The sequence below is a fragment of the Tinamus guttatus genome, unplaced genomic scaffold, assembly GCF_059628265.1.
Source record: "Tinamus guttatus ecotype Peru unplaced genomic scaffold, ASM5962826v1 Tinamus_guttatus_pri_ptg000602l, whole genome shotgun sequence".
NCBI classification, from domain to species: domain Eukaryota; kingdom Metazoa; phylum Chordata; class Aves; order Tinamiformes; family Tinamidae; genus Tinamus; species Tinamus guttatus.
Genome location: NW_028289136.1, coordinates 7,276,638 through 7,297,434, shown reverse-complemented (window position 1 = coordinate 7,297,434; position 20,797 = coordinate 7,276,638). Strand labels below are relative to the sequence as shown.

Below are 20,797 nucleotides of genomic sequence, written 5' to 3'. Positions count from 1 at the left end.
GCACTTTTGTATAGGAAAGAACAATCTCCCTGGTTACCTTATTATGTTGCTCACATTTAAAAATTTGTTACAGCTGGTGGCAGATAAACAGATGTTATTCTTTGCGCTGCCTTACTGTGGAGAAAATGAATGAGGTAATTTTGCAGGGAAATGTCACCAAAATGGCATAAACTCCGAAGAATCCGGAACAGCATTTCTTGCATTAGCTTATTCTTCTTAGTTTATCCCATTTTCACACCATTTATGGGAAACCTTGTTCTGTTTTGAGGATTTATACGCAGATACCTGCGGAAACAAGTCATGAATATAGTTAATTCTGGTGGCAAATGTTAAAAAAAACTTGTGGGCTTGAAATTTGTGGGCTGTGTGATGAGGAAGAGGAGCTTTAAAGTCAGTCCTTTTTGCAAGAAGAGCTCAGTGCAGAGCAGCAGTTGTGCTTACTAGAACTGCTCCTTCGAGAGCGGATTAGGCACCAAATTGGATGTGTCGCAGTGGCTCAATTACTCTGATCTCTGGTATGTAGCATTTTACACCTTCAAAGTACTTTACAAGCAGCCAGTTAAATATTTAGAAATAAAATACAGATGTAAAAAATGGATCTTATGAATGGTTAACTAATAAAAGTCTCTTTGCGTATTTTTTCCTCTCTGTTTTGCTCGGTTTTGCTGGATTATGTGAATGATGCTGCCTGCATGTAGTACATGGTTCAAAAGTGAATTAATCTATTCAGACTTTAACTGCCATTGTATATAAAGTGGGCATTAAGCTATGGCAATAATGAAAAAAAGGCTCAAATTTTGCTTAAGATGCAAATGGATCGTTAAAGCAATTAAAATAAAAACAGATAATGATTTAACTTTCTTTTGCTGGTCTGCTGAGAATATAATAGCCATCCTGGCACATGATCTTGGAACATATCTATAGCTGTATACACTTTGTTAACAACAAATTTGGTCACTGAATGGTAGGTAGCCCTCTTCCTAACATAGGGAAGCAGGGGACAAAGTAGATTGGAACCCAGTTTCCAGAATCTGTTCTTCAAGGCCTAAACTGCAGAAAACTGCTGTAACAAAACTCGGTGCAGGTCCTGATGGAGAGGAAGGGTGATAGGTGCTTCAGATTGAAAGATTTCAGTCACTTGTAGTCGTTCTGTCGTGGATTTTGCTTGCAATTCTCTCGCCAAGACTTATGCCCAATGACTGTGTCAGAATCATCTAATGTGATGCAGGGATGTAAGGATTGAATCCTCATTGTGGCTCCAGGATTCTTGATTTTTGTAATATTTCTGAACTGATACCTGTGGGTACATCTTGTGCACCAGTTAGGCATGGAAACTGTTTGGGGAGACTTTTATCTCCTCTGTATCTTGTCTTGTCCCTCTTAGGTCTTAAACACTCATCGTTCCTTTTTCGTTTCTTCATCTGTGGGTTTAGGATGTTCTCTGTAACAGAAAACTGGAAGTATTTCACATAAAATTCCTTGCCTAGCCTCTCAGATGCCTAATATCACATTGGATGAAGAATGTAGAAATTGCATCAAAACTTCTTTCTAGTTTTGATGCGTTGCCCTTTATAGAAATCCTCTGGCCAGGGAAATTAGCACTGGTGCTAATGACATGGCTGAGCTGCATTTTCTATATATGTATTTATATATATATATTTATATATATATATATATATATATGGAGAGAGAGAGAGGAAATATATATATTTCCTCTATAGCAAACCAGGTACCTTAAGAAACTAAAGCCCCAGTTTTTAAGCGAGTCCTCCTACAGCTTTCCTGAAGGTAACATTTCTATGCATTTTTTTTTAATTCTGCCTTCATAGAGTAATCAAGCTGCTACTGTTCTGGTTCCTTTATCTTACATAAACTGTTACTTCAACATATTTATGTCTTAATTGATTCTTAAAATTATTCTGCTGATCCATCAAAACTAAGATGAATCAACAGGTGCTTGGAGCTCTAAAATTCTTTTTTTTTTTTTCCTTTTCACAGAAGGAGAGAGTTTTTATTCTTTTTAATATTTAGAGAGTAACTGTGTAACAGGCTGCTAAAGTGGTCAAAGGTAGTGGAGTGATTCCTGCCTTCCTCGTTATTAAGGCATTCCCACTTGGAGTGGAGTCCAGCGGGATTAAAACCCTGGCCTTACAAGGGAGACAGCTGCTCAGGCTCAGAAAGAGCCTGTGCAAAAACGAGAAGCAAGCTGAAACTCTGCCTGTTCTCTTCTTGCTTATTCTCTGCTGCAGTTTAGTGAATGTGGTGGGAAAAGGCTCCTGTTTTGAGCTTGTGTAACATGGAACTTAGTAAACTGCAAAAAAAAAAAATCACAATTTGCTGTCAGAAATGGTAAATCTCTAAACTGACTGGTTGTGAAGTGGAATGAAATGGGAACACTGCCCCGTGTTCGATGTTTCATTTCTCCATAGACACAAATGCGCAAATAAAACATGTCTCTGCCCTCTCTTTCTCAATTTGGGAGGAAAAGTAAAGCTAATTACCAATGCAAAACAAGAGGTAATGAAGCTATTTATCAGCCTGTATTTTTGTCGCTGTCACAAGGCATGGTGTTTATCCCAAGGGAACTCTTGCCCATGCATTAATAATCAGAGCCCTACTGTTTTATTAGCTGTGCCAGCCCTTATTAGGGTTTGCTTAGTGGAAAGAAGGACTGAATTTAGATCATTAAAATTGTGTTTAGTCTGCACAATTTTTTATCGATCTCTGTAACCCTATAGAGAGCGAAATGGAAAAGGGAGGACGTGTCTGGCATTGCGCTGACAGGCTCTGCCTTTGGTGCTCAGCTTCAGTGTGTGCCTTAACTTCATCACTTCCTTAAATTAAGTCAAAACACGCTAACACACACATGGTGCATCCTGTGGGAAGGAGATTTGGGGAAAATTTGCTTGTAAAATCAGATTTGGAGACACATGAGCAGTGCTGCTTCCACCAGGCTCTTTGGTGGTGCTGAGGAGCCGATCTCCAAGTGACCAACGTTGAATCGCCGGTCATTGAACCACAGGAGGCTCAATTAAGGGTTTTTTGTTTTCCACAGTAGTGTTCAGATAACCCAATTTCGGCTTTTCTTTTGGGTGTCAAGGTCCATATAAAACTAACTCTTGCATCTCTCTCGAGCAAACGTGGCACTCGCAAACCAAAGGGGTTTCTAATCATGTCTCAAGTAAGCAAACGGGCTAATGGTGGTTAAAAAAATCATAAAATACCTTTTTTTGTCTCCTCCTCTCGCTTTGGCTCCTGCCAAACTTTAAGTGCAAGTGACAACTCTTTGCTTCTCTCGCTCATTGTAAAGTGCCTGGAGACAGCAGAAAATCTCTCCATATGGCACTGAGCGCTTAGATCGGTGGCACAGCAGATTTTTATCCAGTCATCCTTCAATATCGAGCTGTCAGCTGTAAAAATCAGTTTGCTGCAGCGTGTGGCATTTGCGCCTTGGTGGCCTGGTTATGTAAAAGGCAGAGTCCTCGAGAGGAGCTGCTGCTCTGCTCGTCGCGGATTCTCTTCCATTTTGTGGCACTCAGGTGTACACAGATGAAGCTTGGGACAAGCTCAGGGTTAGGAATGATCAGAGGACGCGTTAAGGGTGCTCTGGCAGGTGTTGTGCTGAAGGACCCAAGCTGAGATGTCCCAAAAAAGCCATTTTTGAGGTTCCGTACGTCACTGTTATAGCCTGGAGTCAAGAGAGAGGCTCAACAGCCAGTTGAAGTGCAGTATCTGTCACCTCCTCAGCCATCTAGGACGCGTCTTTGGTGCCTCCTGACAGTGTAGAGCTGATTCCAGGCAAGCCAAGTTATTCTCCTTTGCTCAGAGGCTTCCAGAGATGCTAATAGATGATTTTGTTCAGCAGAACCTAGTTCAGCACACGAAATATTCCAGTGTACACCCGTCCTCACCGAGGGCGGCGTGAGCATCTGAGCAGCTCGGAGGTGCTGCCTGTTGAAATAGAACCCTGAGCCAACCGGGATGGCGACGCGGAGTAGGGAATCCTCTAGCAAGAGGTAGGGAACAGGGAACCTCCAGGGCCCAAGGGCTCTTCCTCTTGTCTGCGTGGCAGCTTGTGTCTTTTGGAGTGGCAAAAACCAGCGTCTTGTCCCGTAATTCGCCTCTGGGCTTTGCTCGGTGTTAAGAACGGGTCCTGTGGGAAGTCAGCCCGGAGAGTTCAGAGTGAAAAGCGAGGCTGGTGCTGCCCAGTGTGTGCAATATTGTAGAGTTTTAAAGCCTTGATAGTTCATATTTTTCTCCTTTAGTAATATTACAAGGGTTAAAAAAATGCAGGAACTAACAAATCTATTGATGCAAATAAAGAACCTCTTAAATTCCCTTGAACATATTCTTGTAATTCTTGCAGATTCCTTCAGAAGAGAGTCGCTATGGCCAGGTTGAAGGCCTAAAATACGGATGTGTGCATTGGAATAAGTGACCTAACTGTAGGGGTTTGGCTGGGGAATGAGAATATTCCCCAGTGGGTAAATATGTAGCAAGGTTCTCCCTAAAATACCAAGCGTATCCAAGCTTGTGTTTTTGCTCTTGAGCCAGGATCCTGATGGAATCTGATCTGATGGATTCCTTAGTCAGATTTCCTTGCCTTTAGTCAGGGACTGGAGCTTTTGCTCTGCTCTGACATCTAGGTTGTGATAAAAATGTGTTTGCTATTTCCTTTAGGTGGCACGGTGTGAAATTCCTTGTGTAATTTCGAAACCTGTGTGCATTCCTACTGGGAACCATGGAAAAGTTCATGTTGGAAAGGCTGCATCCGGGGAGAAAAGCCGGATCTTTAAGGTGCCACCTGCACCTTACAGAGGTGCTAGTGTGAAAACTGCCTTTGCTCCCTGTCTTTGTGTCCCTGTTGCTGCAGCACACGAGAAGGAGCCGCAGGTGAGACCAGCCATTCCCAGACGGAATCTGTCTGGAGCAGAGTGTCATTCCTCAGTACATCAGGCCTTTTCACTCGCCTCTCTCGCTTGCCTTCCTGCTGTTCTGCACCAGACAGTCATAAATATTCATGCACACTTTCCACCATCCTTTTAGGCTCGTGTATCTAGCTTATGGTCTCCTTAGAAATTTTTGATTTTTGGAAATGCAGCTTTTTCCTTAATGTTGGGCCTGCCTCAGTTGCTGAAAGGCTTCTGTGATGTTCTGGTTTCTGGCTTGAGGCCTTGCTCTTGATTTTATTCTATTTTATTTAACGTGGAGTGAAGGTGTTCCCAGGCTTGTGTGTGACTGTGAAAGGGTGACTTATTAAAAGGATCAAAGCCCCCAGCACCTCACCTGAAAAAGAAATACAACATGAGCAACATCCGAGCCAGATGTTCACACACATCTGTGTATGTCCTGTGTTCAGGGCTTCATAACAGCTCTACTGACCCTGAGTCCGGGTAATACCCAATGTTATGATCTGAGTTTGGAGAAAAAAAAAAAAAAAGATGGATGCACTTGATGTGGTTGAGGCCTATCTTGGGATTCCACAAATCCCTTGTACCTCCAGGTTGATTAATATTTAATAATATATAAGATGTTTTTAAAGAAGATCATGCGTAGAGAGGAGTTGGGCTGTGAGAGATGATGCATCCCCTCAAAGACAGGGAAAAATCCTGAAAAATCTTAAGCTAGGGAGTTTTGATGTTTTGCCTGTGTTTTACTGCCCTGATCTGTCACTCTGTTTTAATTCAGGGAGGAAAAAGAAGAAAGGAAGAGGAAGGGTTGGATCAATGATTTTTAATTATGTATTTTTAAAAGGGAAAATAGAAGCTTTGTTATGTTTGGGTGGGTGGTGACCTGAAAAGAAATTCAGGACTGGCAGCGGTTCATCGGCGCAGAAACGCCAGGCGCGGCGGTTTGAGGATGTTATCGATTGTGTCTGGCTTTCTGGAATCACTCACCTATGGAAGATGCCATAAAAAATACATAAATTGCCCCCCAAACTCCCAACTAGTTGTGGCTTTCCTGCTGCGATAGCCTCAACTGGTGGCATCCTTGTCACCAACCTCGCTGTGCTGGGGTCTGTTGTTAGCAGAGCAGCCCTCGGTTTCCTCCGCTGTTGCCTTTCGTTTGCTCAGACCTCTTTGCAGCTCCTCATTGTGTGTGACCTGCAGAATCCCTTCTATTTTCTTGCCCGAAGTGTCCTGACGGATAAAGAAACACATAAATGCGTAGATGGTTTTCATCAGCAAGTTAGCTGCAGGTTCTTCCTGGCCCCAGTTCCTGTCGAGTGCAGTAACGAAGCTGCTAATTCCATTTGTCAAACGACTCGTGGCTACAGTCGGACGCGACAGCAGCGCCGGGAGGAGATGCAGCAGAGTCGCCTGTCAGCGGGTGTTTGACTTGAGGGTCCTTCTTCACTCTCTAAAGCTGCTGCATTTGCTGTAGGTACTCCCATTGCCCCTGCAGATCTGCGTGATGGTTGGTTCCTTTTAACTGAGCAGCAAACCCAGCAAAATTGGAAAAGTGAATTACCTGGGAGGAGGGAAATGAAAATACGCTCTCAGTAGAAAAGGACAGGATATCTCAGATTACTAAAACCATTTTGTTAAAACCTGCCTGTTATTTTTCCAGGTCTGCTTTTCTTTTTTCTCCCTCTTACCTCTCTGCATATTTACAGTTAATCTTCTAACAGTCTTCTTGAAGGAGCAAATCTGTGCAAACGAGCAAATTATAGCTTACACCCTGTGCTGTTAATTAGGTTGGGAATACATTTTGTTAAATAGTCGAAATCTGATTTTCTTTTAACCAGACTTCATATTTCCGCATTGCAAAGGAGGATACTTATCGAGAGCAGATCTCTGCTTGCATTTCAGGCTGTTTTCAAGGCATTTCATTCTCTGCAACTTTCCTTCTGGCTTTTTAGATGTACTGGGCACTGACAGATAGACAGGACTGCATCAGGTAGCCCTTTGGTGGGATCTCATTGGCATCTCATATCAGGAGAGAAATGGCCAAATAAAAGCAGTTTGGCAGCAGAACACAAGTGAAATCAGTGAAAAATCTTTCAGGGTAAAATATTTTGTGATTGTAGCCTTGAGTTAGTACAGCTTAAGTCAGACCCCATCAACTCTCGCTTTATCTCTGCTCTGTGCGCCTGGATTTGATGCTGTCCTCCGAGTTGCTCAGCTTTGGTTATGAATAAACTTAATCTCGCTGAGAATTTGCCAAATGAATGCAGGCAGCTGGCTCTGCAGCACAATGAATGAGGTTTGTGTACTGCTTTGGGGGGAACGGGGGAAAATCTCCATTACACGACAGTGAAATACAGAGGAGGATTAAAAAAAAAAAGAAAAAAAACACCCCTCCTTTAATCACGTCAATACAACATTTCTGTGTTGGGAGTTCTGGCTGACACATATAAAAATAATCCTGAATACTGGTTCATGCAGATCACCAAGTCAAGTGTGAACGTCTTCCTTTTGGGGGCTTCTTTGAAAATAAAACTCCCCCAATGGGTTTTGTGCAGTATGTTGTTGTTCTTAGCTGTGCTTTTTCCTCTTGTTGCCTCTGGATTAGCCTGTTCTCTTATCTCAAGCGTTCGATTTTCTTGCATGTCTGAATTTCCAGGGTTCTTTCATGTAGTGGCTCTCAAGTATCGGCAAAGCAGGTGACGGTGACACTTGGTTGGAGACCAGCAGCCGAAAGACCTTGGACCTCATGGTAAAAAAGGCTCTTCCTCGTCCTCAGTTACTGCTGGTCAAGCTCAGTTACGGGGCATCCCATGAAGGCAATACCTCCAAAAACTTCCATTGAAAATGGGGATGGAGTTACAAAAGGAAGTGTAGTTGCTGGCATTTATCCCTCAGCCACATCTTCTCCAAGGGGTCTTGCAAGTGGAACAGGAAATCTGGGGAATGTGCCCTTAACTTGTTTCTCTGCATGTGATCACAGGGGTTCTCCTTGGTTTGCTTTCAGCAAGTTGGGTCTTCATTAGCCAAATCTGCCTCTGAGAGCATGAAGAAAACAAGTGAAGCTTTCAGCTGTGGGATGCAGAGCCTGGTGTGGTCATTCTGGAGCCTTTTTTAATCTTTGCAGCTGCTACTTGGAGGTTTTTGCCCTGTTTGATGTTTCGAAAGCCGGGCAGCCTCCGAGGAGCCTCTCTAGGAGCTGCCGGTGGCCGCAAGTTGCTGTGGGGCTGAGCTGAACCTGTGGATCCCATCTCGTTGCAGACAGAGCCTATTGATCCAGCTCGCTCAGTTAGCCCTGCAGGCTTTGAGTTTGGCCCCTGAACAGCAGCTTAGCTGATGGAAACCTCCCACCTTGGGTATCTCAAATAGTGTCGTTACTGCTGCTGGTGTTTGGACATTTGATGATGCAGCCACCAACGCTTTCCTTTGAGGAGCCTCCCATTTTGGGTGTCAGGTAGAGCAGCCTGCTTTTTGTCCCGTAGGGCACTAAAAGCATTGTGATTTACCAAAATAAATGGTAATTTCCCCCCTAAAACCATCCTGTGGACCTCACAGTGCACATCGGGTTCATTAGGAAGATGAGCTATAGAGATAACAACAGGCCCTCTAGCCCAGAGGTAGCTGGTTCAGTGCAGAAACCACCAGGTATCTCTAGGTGCAGATTTTCTGAGCTGTCTTTGGTGGTTGGAATTTGTTTGGACTCACCTTTTAGCTGTTAAACATTATGGGAGGGAAAAAAAGAGGCTAGAAACCACTTTTTCCTACTGCTCCCTCAGCCACTTTTTGGTCATTCTGCAGCCTCCGCAGGCCGAGCTCTTTCCCAGCTCCTGAATTGTTTCAAGTTTGTTTTTTCCTCCCTTCCTGTTGCTTAGCCTCAAGTATGTCCAGCAGCACTTCCTTCAGCGCTCCTGCCAAAACTATGTCCTGAGATAAAAAAGAAAAAGCAACAAAAAAAGTTCTCAGTATTCCTGCCCTTCCCTCCTCGCCACGCTGAATTTTCCAGGGATAACGTTAACATTTTTTGTCCCAGCAGCGTAGGAACTTTTTTTGTCTTGAAGGATGTTTTAGCCACTGCATGGCCAACTAAAGTCTTAGATGTGTTTTTCTAAGAGATTAAGTGAACCCCATAGATGAAAAAAAAAAGAAAAATCTGCTTAGAGAAAGAGAGCTAAGGCTTGGTTATCTTATCTGCTTCCTCTGTTATAGCCCCAGGATTGTCTACCCAGTCATTCTGCAATCTGTATTTTAAGCGGTCACTTATTCCTGTCCACGAACGTTGCCTTCAACTGTGTTTTCTTGCTGAGTCTCCTTTTCTTCTTCAGGTTACTGCTGGTTTTAAAAGATGGTTTTTGAGTGTTGATTCTGTGACTTACTTGACATTGCTCCCGAACTGAGACCGCCTTTGAATTTACTAACTCCCAATAGCAAGATGGGAGAGAAAATAAGGGAAAATATGTAATGGAATGGGATTCAGGCTCTGCCTCATCCTATAAATTGGTTCCTCTCTGGCAGTGCTTGAAGAAAGTTGCGTGCGCAGGAGCTTGATGCTCCATTACGAAGCTCTGAATAAAAATTGGCGTAAAAATAAAACTCGGCCGACATCGTGATGCCTCAAATCCAAAAAGGAAGGGTGAAACCTGGCTCTGTGACCTCTCCTTGCTGCTCTGAAGAAGAGGGAAAATGATCCAGGTAGCAGCGTCCTAGCTACTTCCTTCCTTCCTAAGGGATTCTCCTTGCTGGGAATTGGTGCTTGTTCTGCCAGGTCGCTCATAAATCCAGCTACTGTGTTTAAATATTCGGTCTGGTCATCCGGACCGCGTGCATATTTAGAAGATAGGGAAAACTGATGGTCTTAACTAATATTAATTATTCTATAAGAGGGGTTTTCTTAAGAGTGAAGTTGTAAAGGCGGTGACCTGCGGACAAGGTGTCTGTTTATGTGATCTAAACTTGTGGGTTTCTGAAGGGAGGATGAACTGACATTTCCTTCTAATTATGGATAGAGTGGGAATCATGAGCTTTCCAGGATATTTTCAGCTTTTTTCCCCCCCTCTTTACCTTCCCTTTTGTGTGAATGCATGAAGCTCGAGGAAGAGAAAATCTTTATGAAATGTAGAGTTCCTGGAGAGGCTTCCTGTGAGCTCTTGCTTTGTGGGAAGGCCCACATTGCTCAATTCCGAGACGCTCCGAGCCTGTTGGAAAGGATTTAGGATAAAAATTCCATGGGAATTCAGCCCTTGGCTTGGGAAAGCCTTTTCTCAAAGGCTACCGGCTGAATTCCTTTGGGTTCAGCTCTTCTGCAGTAGCAACAATAGAGTTACCTGAAGGCTGCAGATGGATCAAAATGCTACTTTAAGCAGAATAAGCAAGTTTTTCCCTTAAATTCCCTTGATTTCTTAAAGGTCCTGTGAGGTCCTGTGACCTCCCCAGAGAAGTAACATCTCTGGAAGCTTCTATGAACACCAAAAAACAACCTTTGGCACATGGACATCTTGCTCTTCTCTCCTGACGCTGCTCTGGTCTTTGCTGCCAGCTCTGTGGTGGGATTTTAGTTATTTGGTTTTGTTTTTAAAAGCATCTGGAGGTGATAAATTCATGAGCAGCTTCAGCTGTTTCCTAAATGACCCTCCTGCGGATAAGGGAACTTAAATATATTTTGACGAGGCAACTTCAGAGGTTCCAATTCCCGTGTATTTTGCTTGTTCCTTTTGGATGAAGATGGTTGGAATAGGGAAAAATTATCCCATGGGAGGGAGTTAGGCTTTGTCCTAGCTGAGCTGCTTCTTGGCTCCCATATGGTCTAAGCAGGAGCTGTTTAAGCAGTGGTTATTCTAAAATGAGCCTCCTATTCCTTCTCTTTTAAGATAAGTGAGGTTTCAGGGTTACACGAGTTAACATGCGGTTTAACCCGGCCGGGCTGAGTGGCAATCCCTGAGGAGCTGCAGCATCAGCATTGGCATCAAAAACTGGGTATTTACCTGGAAAGGGAAGCCTTTGCTGGGGAATTTGCACCGGGGAAGGCTTCGATGGGGTGTTTTGCCCGGCCACGCGTGCCGGCGTGCACCGTAGTCCTGCTCCTGCCGCCGCAAAGCTCTGCACGGTGACGCTGCATCAAGGACATCTTGTTAACACTTTGCTCTGAGGTTTTCAGTAAAGCTCCTCCCGAACCCCCTTCGAACTGGCTTGTTTCAAATTTGCCCTGAAATTGTTCCATCAACCTCTTTTTTTCCTCTTTTTTTCTTTCTTCCAGTGGGGAAGACTTCCTTGATCACCAGGTTCATGTATGACAGCTTCGACAACACCTACCAGGTAAGCGAATCCATCGCGTTTTCTTCCCTGAGGTCCCTCTGTTCCCAGGTCTTCCATTGCAGAAAGAATCCGTTTGACTGCAGTGAATACGACTTGGGACATCGGGCAAATTCTTTCCTATCGAATCTCCAAAGCTCTGTAGTTGAACAAACCCTTCAAAATAATATTTTTTGTACATTCTGCTGGAGTAGCTTATCCTGCTTGGGGCAGGATAATGCCTGGTTTGAAGGGATGGGCCTCTCACCTGCACCTAAAGGATATTCATCAAGTCTACCAGGGCTTTTTTCCACCGTTTGCTACCAGACCTTCACAAATCAAAGGGCTCTGTGGGGGAAATGTAACAGGCACTAAGCTCTTCTAAAAATAATAGTGATAAAGCTGAGCCGCAGGGGGTCTGTAGGGGAGAGATTCCTGTGGCCAGTGCTCAAATTCTAGGCCAAGCCTGAGACGAGACTGATTTATAAAAGTAGCCCTAGAAGCCCCAAATGGCCTTGCTCCAAACAAAAGCAGCTTTCATGAGTTATTTACAGTTAGTGACATCCTGTATATGCCAAACTGGGCAAACTGCTCCCTAAAGAACAGGGAAGGTTTCTTGGGGCTGGGGAGGAGCAGGTAATAAAACCCAACTGTGACTCTTCTATCACTTAGTGCCTATCCAAATATCTCTTGTTTAAGTCTTTTTACCCATTCAGGATTTTCCTCCCGTCTCCCCAGTAGTTTTTCAGTGCTGCTGCTAGGCAAGTCAGAGGGAATGAGATGCAAGTCCTCACTTAATGGCAGGAGAAGCAAAGCTGCCGTGGCGTAGGAGGGCTAGAGTACACATCCATGCTCCCTTGGGAGCAAACATCCTTCACATTCTACCCACTGTAATTACACGGACATGTGAATGCAGCTTTTATTTAATCTTTTTTTTTTTTCCACAGTATTTTTCTTTCAGTTCCGCTCCTTTTCTCCATGGAGTTTACTTCCCAGTTGTTTTTTCTCTCAAAGAGGTTCGACCCTCTGTGCTTTATGATAATGTAGATGCCTCCGTGGGAGGCTGCTCTGACACATGCTAAACGATTGCAAAATGGATGAGAGGGACTTAAAGCTGGAAGAAATCTTAAGGGCTCGAGATGGCTCCAATTTACCTATCAACAAGGCATTCCTAGTATTAATACACTTTGTACTGTGTCATTCATCCAAAACCCTCTATTTTAGTAAAATCATGACCGAGGTAGGGAAATGCCTCCTATTTTTATATAGTTGGAAAAGAGAATGAGTCATAAATTTAAGTGATTTGACCAGAATTGCATGCCACGTTAGTGGTCAAGCCAGAATAGAGATTTCCTGCCCAACATTATTACCTCTTAAAGCCAAGTTCTTGAATGCTAACGTATATCAAACCATATATGTGGCTGTATGGAAGCTAGTGGATGATTTGCTCTTTTGGGGCCTTTCTGATAAAATTTGAACACGTAATTTCTGAAAGCTGCTGCCACCTATCATTTGAAAAGGGTTTTGCACGTTCAACTGGCAAGACTAGAAAGCTGCAGGTTAATAAAATCAGTGCAACTCATTAGTTTTCTTTCGCTTCCTGCTAGGTAAGAGGTGTTTGGGTGCTGCCCACGGTTTATTAATCAGCTGTTTTCGTGCAAGCAGCATTTGCAGCTCAGTCAAGAACTCCCTGTGCTTTGCCATGGATTCCCAACCACGGGAAAGGAGAGCGTGCCATCCGCAGTGGCTGTTTTACCAGGAATGTCCCCTGTCCGGGGAGACGCCGGGAGAGGTTTTCCTTGTTCTGCAGCACTGCCTGCAATGTATAATGAAAGACCACGAGCTGCAAACACATGACGATGCTGTTATGCAAGAGGAGCATTTCAGGCCACGTTTCCCTTTAGCTTCAGCCTTCGGGAGGAGGAGGAGGAGGCTGCTGCGTTAAGGCCTGGCCTGTGACTTGGGAGAAGCCTTGGCTATGGTCCTTGCTTTGCCTCAGGGCCTCCTTGCATAGCCCTGGGTGTTAGTGAGTCAAGGAATGAAATGGTGCAACTAAAACAAAGCACTTTGCAAGTGGAGTAAACCTGCCCTCGTCTTAACTATGCTAGTTGGCTTCATTTCATGCCCGTGTATCTTTTCCCCCCATCTGAGAATCCCCTCACACTTTGCACAGCTTTTCCGTGCACCTGACCCCTAGGTATCACTGCAGCTTGGGTTCAGTAAAAAATGTGAAAAATTGTAAAATTTTGTAAACATTTTGTAAAAATTTTATAAAAATTGTGACCCGGACGCTCTTTGGAGCTTGCCTGTTTCAGTAAAAGTTTGGGAGTGCTGGATGCCTGAATCCTCTCCTTGGCTTGTGCTCTTGCTGCTCCTTTCCGTCAGCACGAGGCAGTTAGAAGAGAACAGACAGACAAATAACATTTTGTCATAATTTTATCCCTCAAAGATTGTGATGCCAAGACTAGGAAGTGTATCAGGCCCATCACGCTGCAAAAATCTGCTTAGCACAAACAGGATTTTTTTGTTATTTTTCTTTTGCATCTAGTTTTACTCTATTGACCATACCTGGCTGCAATCTTCTTCCTTTCCACCTGAAATCCATGGCAGAACACAAGGAATTAATCACAGGGAAATAATACCAAGTATTAAAAAATATATAAATGATATAAATCCAGCAATTCAGAGCGTACACAGTGAATGAGGGTAGAGCCTCCATTAGACCCTCCTGCTTCCCTGCTCCAAAGCCAGTAAGAGGTAGGAACAGGACTCTGCCCCAGCTGAGAGGATTACTTGTTACCTATGTGATCTGTTGGTTTATTTACTATTCCTTTTATTAAACCAATGTGTTATTTGGATCATCTTCCAGGCTCTACGTGCAAAAAAAATCCCATCTTTATAGTAAGAAACCCTATGTACTTTCTTGCAGGTATGGTTTAAGTGCTTAGTTCTGATACAGCAGTAGCGCTCCCTTCTGCTGAAAATTGCTACAGCTATTTCAGTATTTTATTTAATATATATATATTTTTTAACAGGCAACCATTGGCATTGACTTCTTATCGAAAACCATGTACTTGGAGGATCGAACAGTGAGTAAGGTTTTTGTTGCAGTTCTCTGTGTACAGGATCAACATCTGCTACGATAAAATTGTGCAGCACAGAGCTCTGAGATCCCTCGGAAACCAAAAACTGAGCTCTCTAGTCATCCTGCTCTTGTGGAGAAGGATGAGGTGAGACAGTCTGAGGGGTGGAGAACGGTGGGAATCTGGAGAAGGAGGCCACACTTATCCCTTTGGGTTGCCATGCTTCCAGAGGGAAGGACAGGATAGAGACTGAGTCACGTACAAGTTGCCAGTTTGCATCAGCTCTTAAGATTACTTAAGTACACAAAATTTGCCTTCAATAATAGCTCAGAAATATGTTCTTGCTTCCTTAGTGCAGCTCCACATTCTGCAGTGCAATCACAGCAGCAAGTCTGGCCTTTAAAATTAGCTCAGCTCCTTAATTAAGAACTTCAGTGGTGGAGCTGTTTGCCAGGAGCAATTGCTGCCTAAGTGCTGGATAAAGCCCTGATAAATGTGATTGCCCTGAACGTGCTGGGTGACGAGATGCCCTAGCGAGCCCGTCCCCTGTGCACCTCTGCGTGTCTGTCGTTTTTAGTGCACTTTGTCCTTTCTCTCAGCATCTCGCTGGTAAAACCTTCAGCTTCATCTGCCTGCATGTCACCTTGCACGAAGGCTTTAAATTTCGAGCAATAAGTAGTGTTTTATTCTGGGAAAACAATCCCATCCATTTCTCCAGACTCGACAGCAGCTGAGGACTCTCCCTTTAGAAATCCCGTGGCTCTGGTCTGATTTGTCCCCCAGCCTGTGTCCTGCACGCACACAGGGCCTGCAAGCCTCCTGTAGGCAGACTGCAGGGGAAATAATTTGCTTTCAGTTTCCTGCAGCTCCTTGTGGTGAAAAACCCAAGCAGGGAAACGTTTTTGAACCACAAGGACAGGAGAAGTCCCAGATAGGTGCCCATCTTCCATCCTGGCTCCTGTTAGAGCTTAGGAGAAGCTGCTCCCAATCCCCAGTCATCCCCTGCATGAGCTCATCTATTTTTTATTTAGCTTTTTTTTTTTTTTCAAAAAAAAAAAAAGTAAAATTTACTCTTTTGTTTTTAGTGGCAGTTTTGGCTTTTTTAATTTTCTCCCACCCACAGATCAGGTTGCAGCTGTGGGATACTGCGGGTCAGGAACGTTTCCGTAGCCTCATTCCCAGTTACATCCGTGACTCTGCTGCTGCTGTAGTAGTTTACGATATCACAAGTAGGTATATTGCACTGGGTTTGACCTTTTTTCTTATTTTTCTTGCTTGTTTGACTGATTTTGTTAGGTACGGTTGCAATTATGGGACACAGCAGGTCAAGAACGGTTCAGGAGCTTGATTCCTAGCTACATTCGTGACTCCACTGTTGCAGTTGTTGTTTATGATATCACAAGTGAGTGGGGGGAATTCTGCATTTCTAATCCTCTGCCCCTTTCTCATCCTTTAGCCTAGCTTTGCATGTCATTCCACACTCATGTGCTTGTTCTTCATTCTGGCATGAAAAAAGTGGTTTCCTTTTATTGTAGTCGAGTTAAAACTGGCCGCTCCATTGCGGCGGCTGTAACATAAAAACTGCCTTAGAAATGACACCGTTTTGTGACCCTTCCTCGTCACCTCCTCCCGAAGCCTTGAGCGCTGGCCGGTCTTGTTGCACTTTTCCCCCCTCTCATCTGCTTTTGGGTCATAATCCCGTCCACTTTCTGTCTCCAGCACCTTCATTTGTGCCCCTTTACCCGAGGGCTCCACTTAGAGCCTTCGCGCCGCATCTTGCCCCTCTTCATTGCCCCCCAGATCTGAGCATGGGCTGGGGGGGAAGGAAAATGTCAACCCTTCATTTAAACTGTTCCCCTTTTGCATTTGCTGTATGTAAAACCTCACCACTAAGCCCTTCTCCTTTAACAACTTCTCTTTCATTTCTTACTAAGGTATGTATGTTTTTTGTGAACTAAAATATTAGTGCTTTTCCCAGCCCTTCTTTTTCCCCCTCCCCTCAGTCCAGAGACCACTAACTTCCCGGCTTCCTGTATTTCCAAAGAACAGAAATCTTGTTCTAAGAGAACTAAACCTTTAGATTTGGTCAGTTTTAAACCAGAAATGACTGAGAGCAATGGTCTAACTCCATACAAATGCAAAAGAGCTTGTCCTCTGGTTTACAAAGAGTAGATTACAGCAGGTGTAAGAGTTTTACCTATAAAAGCTTGAAGAATTAAAAAGAGCACTTCTCATTTGAGCTGAAATTTCAGGTTATCTGTGAATTCCCCCCTCCTTTTTTATTTTTTTGCTGACCTTGCAAATTCACTATTGCCAAGTAGTGAAGAGAAGAATAAAGACACTGGCAAGGGCTCAAGTCTCGCCTGCCTGACACACAATATATTACTATGCAGTGAAAGCCATTAAAAAAAAATCCAATACTTGCCAAGAAGCGCTGCGGAGCCCCCCGGATTTAAATACTGAAAAATCCTTTGGCAACCGGGATGCTCTTGTGCGACTAACGGGCCAACGCGGAGCCCGATGGCAGCTGCTCCGCGACTCGCGTTTCCAGGCGGGTTTCAAATGAGCTGCTCTTTCGCTGGGCCAGAAGAGCTTCCTAAAGTTCCTAATTCGCAGCTTTGTAGGACTTTCAGCTAAGCAAAATGCCCTGCTGATAACTTAAATTGATATTTCTGCTGCCGTGCAAACGGTTCCGCAATGATCTTGGACCCAGTCGGCAGCGACCCAGGAGTTGCTACTAGCTCTTGCCTGATGTTTCGCAGAGAAAATGCTAAAACCAGCAAGTAAGAAGTGCTTGAGCGGTGCAAAACGCGTGGTTGGTGGCCAATGCCTGGATGAAGCCGGGGGGCCGTAGGAAGCTCTGGCTGGAGCTGCATTCTCGGGATATTTCTCAGGTCATGAGCCCTGTAGGGTGAAGGGCCGAACCACCTACTCCCCTTTCCTTTTTGAAGTGATTTCTCTTCAGCTAAACGAAGTTTAAGAAAATAGCACTAAGACTTTTCGTTTATGACCCAATCCCAATCAAATTAGGGTTCAATTCAGCTCATCGTGGGGGAAATCGAAGCCAGGGAGTGAAGTCCTGCTAGTCCGTGTGAGGTTAATGGCAAAACTTCCTTTTGCTTCGGCGTGGGGGCACCTCAGGTTTCACTTGCTGGTTCTTCATCACCCTCTAAGGCCAATTCCAGAGCGCACGAGGCTCCTGTTTGAGTCTTGCCCGTGTTTTAGTGGGGATCCCTGAGGAATATCCGCAGTGACGCCCCTCTCCGCTCTTCCCCGCCAGACGTGAACTCGTTTCAGCAAACCACAAAGTGGATCGATGACGTGAGAACGGAGCGGGGCAGCGACGTCATCATCATGCTGGTGGGCAACAAAACAGATCTCGCGGATAAGAGGTACGGAAAAGCAAATCCTCTTTCCAACGGTTATTCCTAGTGGGTTGTTTTCTCTCCTGGCCATTTTTGTAACGTGTTTCTAGGTATTCCCTTTAAAAGGAATGCTTACATTTCCTTCTGGAATGCTCAAGCTTGTTTTAAATACTCTGGAGATGGATATGGCTAGAGAAATGTTCGTTTCTAGCTTTCGGTTTGGCTAAGCACCAGCTTGCAGCATAAAGTTGTGGGTGACTTGGAAACAAAAGAGAATGGAGTGTTCAAGGCAGTTTGCATCAACAAAAGAATAGCTGAAATAGTAACAAATAGTTATATTTAACCTTCTCAGGTGCAAACAGTAGGTGCAAGGAATTATCCCTTTTAAAACTCTTTTTTTTTTTTCCCAGCTTATCAAACTTAATATTGCAGTCAGATTTGTACCCACTGTCCCTTAAATGCTTATGATTTTTGTCTGGAAGCTCTTGGGGCCAAGTTTTCCCTTTTCTCCTTTACCGTAGAACAGTGACTCTTCTTTAAAACTGTGTTCCATGTGCTGAGGGAATAGCATGAAATGCTTTGAGATCTGTAAAGAAAGTAGTTGCCTCCTTGGGTTGAATTCCTGCCATGTTTGCCTTTTTAAAATTATGGTTGTTTTCCTTAAATCTGTGTTATCTTCCCCCCAGACAAGTGTCCATTGAGGAAGGAGAAAGAAAAGCCAAAGAGCTGAATGTAATGTTCATTGAAACCAGTGCAAAAGCAGGATACAATGTAAAACAGGTGAGTGACAAGTTGGCTGCTGTCAGCCCCGAGGCTGCTGTACAGTATCAACTGTTCTGCCCGCTTTATTGAAAGACATAAAAAACAGAGCAAATATTCTTGGACAGCTTAAACTATGTTAGCAGATGAGATGCTTCTAAATTGGGGGCAAAACGGTGAAAGAAGTGCAAAAGCAGGGGTATAAATTCGTTTGTATAGGAGTAAAAGTTGTTAAATAACTCTTCACTTTGTGTATTACTAGTGAAATTATCCCCTGCAGAGTGGAACAACTAAACCTGTTACCTTAGCCTATAGGGCCAATAGCTTGTGGCTGGTAAGGCCTGTTGGAAAAACCAGCAGGAAAACCCAAGGAATCAACATTTAATAAAAGATGCCCTTCCAAAAGCTGCTGCAGCTTCGCCGTTGAGGACAGCGGCTCCATTTAATACTTTATGGAGGAACAAACTCCCGTTTTTGCCTGGTGCTAAAGCATTAATGAGACTGCAGAGCAGAAGGATGTTTCTGAGCCACAGAGCTTGCACGAGCTCCGGAGAGACTTCCCGCTTGCGTAACGGAGGCCCGTGCGGATGATGCCTGGTTTTAATTGGGAAGACGTTGGGGGATTTGGCTTTTGTAAGGAAATGCCTTCGGGAACTGCAGCAAAAAAGGTGCCGATGGGAACCTGTGGGCTGGATCCCTCTTAAGAAGGATCCCCCATTCTTAAGCGCCTTCCTTCTGCAGGTAAAAATCAAAAAAAAACCTGTAAATATATATGTGTGAAAACAGTTAAGGATCTATTTTTCTCCCAGGGGTTTTGATCTTGATATTGCAGGCAGGGATTCTGAGGAACTTCAAAGCTGCCGCTGTGTAGCGCAGAATAATTGAAAGTTCCTTTTTTCTTAGTTTGAAACAGTTCACAAGCTCTTGATATTTCTTTTCTTTGTGACTTATTTCTTTGCAGCTTCGGTCCTGATTAGCCTGAGGTTTTTATGGACACGACGGTAAATTCTTCAGGGAAATGGGAAGGTGTGTGTAGAATGGGTGTCCTTCCTATAACCTGTATAAAATCTCTTTTGTTAAACTGAATGCAGGCTTGGCCATCCCAAACTGATTGCCTTTTATCCATAATAATACAGCCCGACTCTGCAGAACAAGCCTGAGTTAATTTTCACGCAGGAGGTTTAATTCAAGTGTCAGATTATTTTAGATCCAGAATCGATCCAAAATCCCGAATCGGTTAATGGGAAATATTAATTTCTTGTCTCACCTGGGGAGAAAAACAGCCAAGGTTTTGCCACCTCCCCAGCTGCGTCGCTTGTCTGTGATCCGTGCGGATCCTCCTGTCGTCTCGCTGAAGGCTGAAGCAGGAGGTAGGGAGCTTGTTTTGAAGAATCATGGCCCTCAATTCACTTCAGCAGCCCTGAATGAGCTTTCAAAGCCTGCACGGTCCGAGCTCTGTCTCCTATTCCAGGGAATCCTGCTGGCTTTCCCGCCCGGAATGTGTCAGCGTTGCTTTTGCCGCCCCGTGGCACGAGGAGAGCGCGGAGGCTCAAAGCAGCGCGGCCTCAATGTGGGGCTTGGCAGGAAAACTTTCTCACGGCAGCGGCGAAAGCACCGTGGCCCCTCGAATAACCCTGTTTCCACAGCGCTGGCTGCATCCAGCCACTTGGCACTTCCTCCTCTCCTTGGATTTTTGTCCGTCTGATGGGCGAGAATTAGTCTTTGAATTGCAGCGCTCGCCTTGGAGAATAAGAATTAGGGGGGAAAACCCTCTTGCTTGGGCTTTGGGAAGCCGTTTTCCTGCCTGCCTTTTCCATCTGCACCCTGATCCTTCCCGTCCTTTCCACATTTCCGTGTTTGGGAGACAAGCAGAGACTAAGGTGACAGTGGAGGTTCCATCAGAGCTGGATCAGGAAGGAGACCGCAGGATTCCCTACTGGAAGTCGCTCTGTACAGCTCCTAATCTTCCATTTTCCTCTTCCATTTTGAGGCATCACAAAGTTTCCCTAATGGGATTTGTTCACATATGCTCTGGCCGATAAGCAGAAAGTTAATAACAAGGGAAGTTGATTTGCCTGTTTGCTCAGTTCCCCCCTTCAGCCCACTAATTTGGAGGAGAAATACAGCTAAAAGCCTAATTTTGTTCATGGCCTTAATGTAGAGAGAGGATTACTGTATATTATACACTTGTCCTGGCTGTCAACAGCCAGGTTTAAATGCAGTGCTTTAAGTGCAGTTGATTTAAATGCAATTAATTTAAATGCAATAATCCAGTTGCTTCCTATCAACTGTTTTTTATTTTCTTTAAGCACTTGCTTCCCACCATATAAAGGGCACCCGGGACACTCAGTGTTCATAAATACCTATCAATAAATAAAATTTGTGCCATGCTTTTTCC

General features: G+C 44.3%; 1 protein-coding gene across 2 annotated transcripts in view; it reads left to right on the top strand.

Moving 5' to 3' along the window:
* The window catches only part of RAB6A (RAB6A, member RAS oncogene family), a 35,961-nt gene that overhangs the window by 12,477 nt on the left and 2,687 nt on the right, over positions 1-20,797 (top strand). The window contains exons 2-6 of one of the 2 annotated variants that reach the window (XM_088535016.1): positions 11,158-11,216; positions 14,228-14,281; positions 15,572-15,677; positions 17,556-17,667; positions 18,327-18,420. In XM_088535016.1, the coding sequence (XP_088391142.1) occupies positions 11,158-11,216; positions 14,228-14,281; positions 15,572-15,677; positions 17,556-17,667; positions 18,327-18,420 (425 nt within the window). Of the gene's footprint in view, positions 1-11,157; positions 11,217-14,227; positions 14,282-15,398; positions 15,505-15,571; positions 15,678-17,555; positions 17,668-18,326; positions 18,421-20,797 lie in introns of both variants that reach the window. The other variant, XM_088535017.1, reaches the window with a different exon arrangement.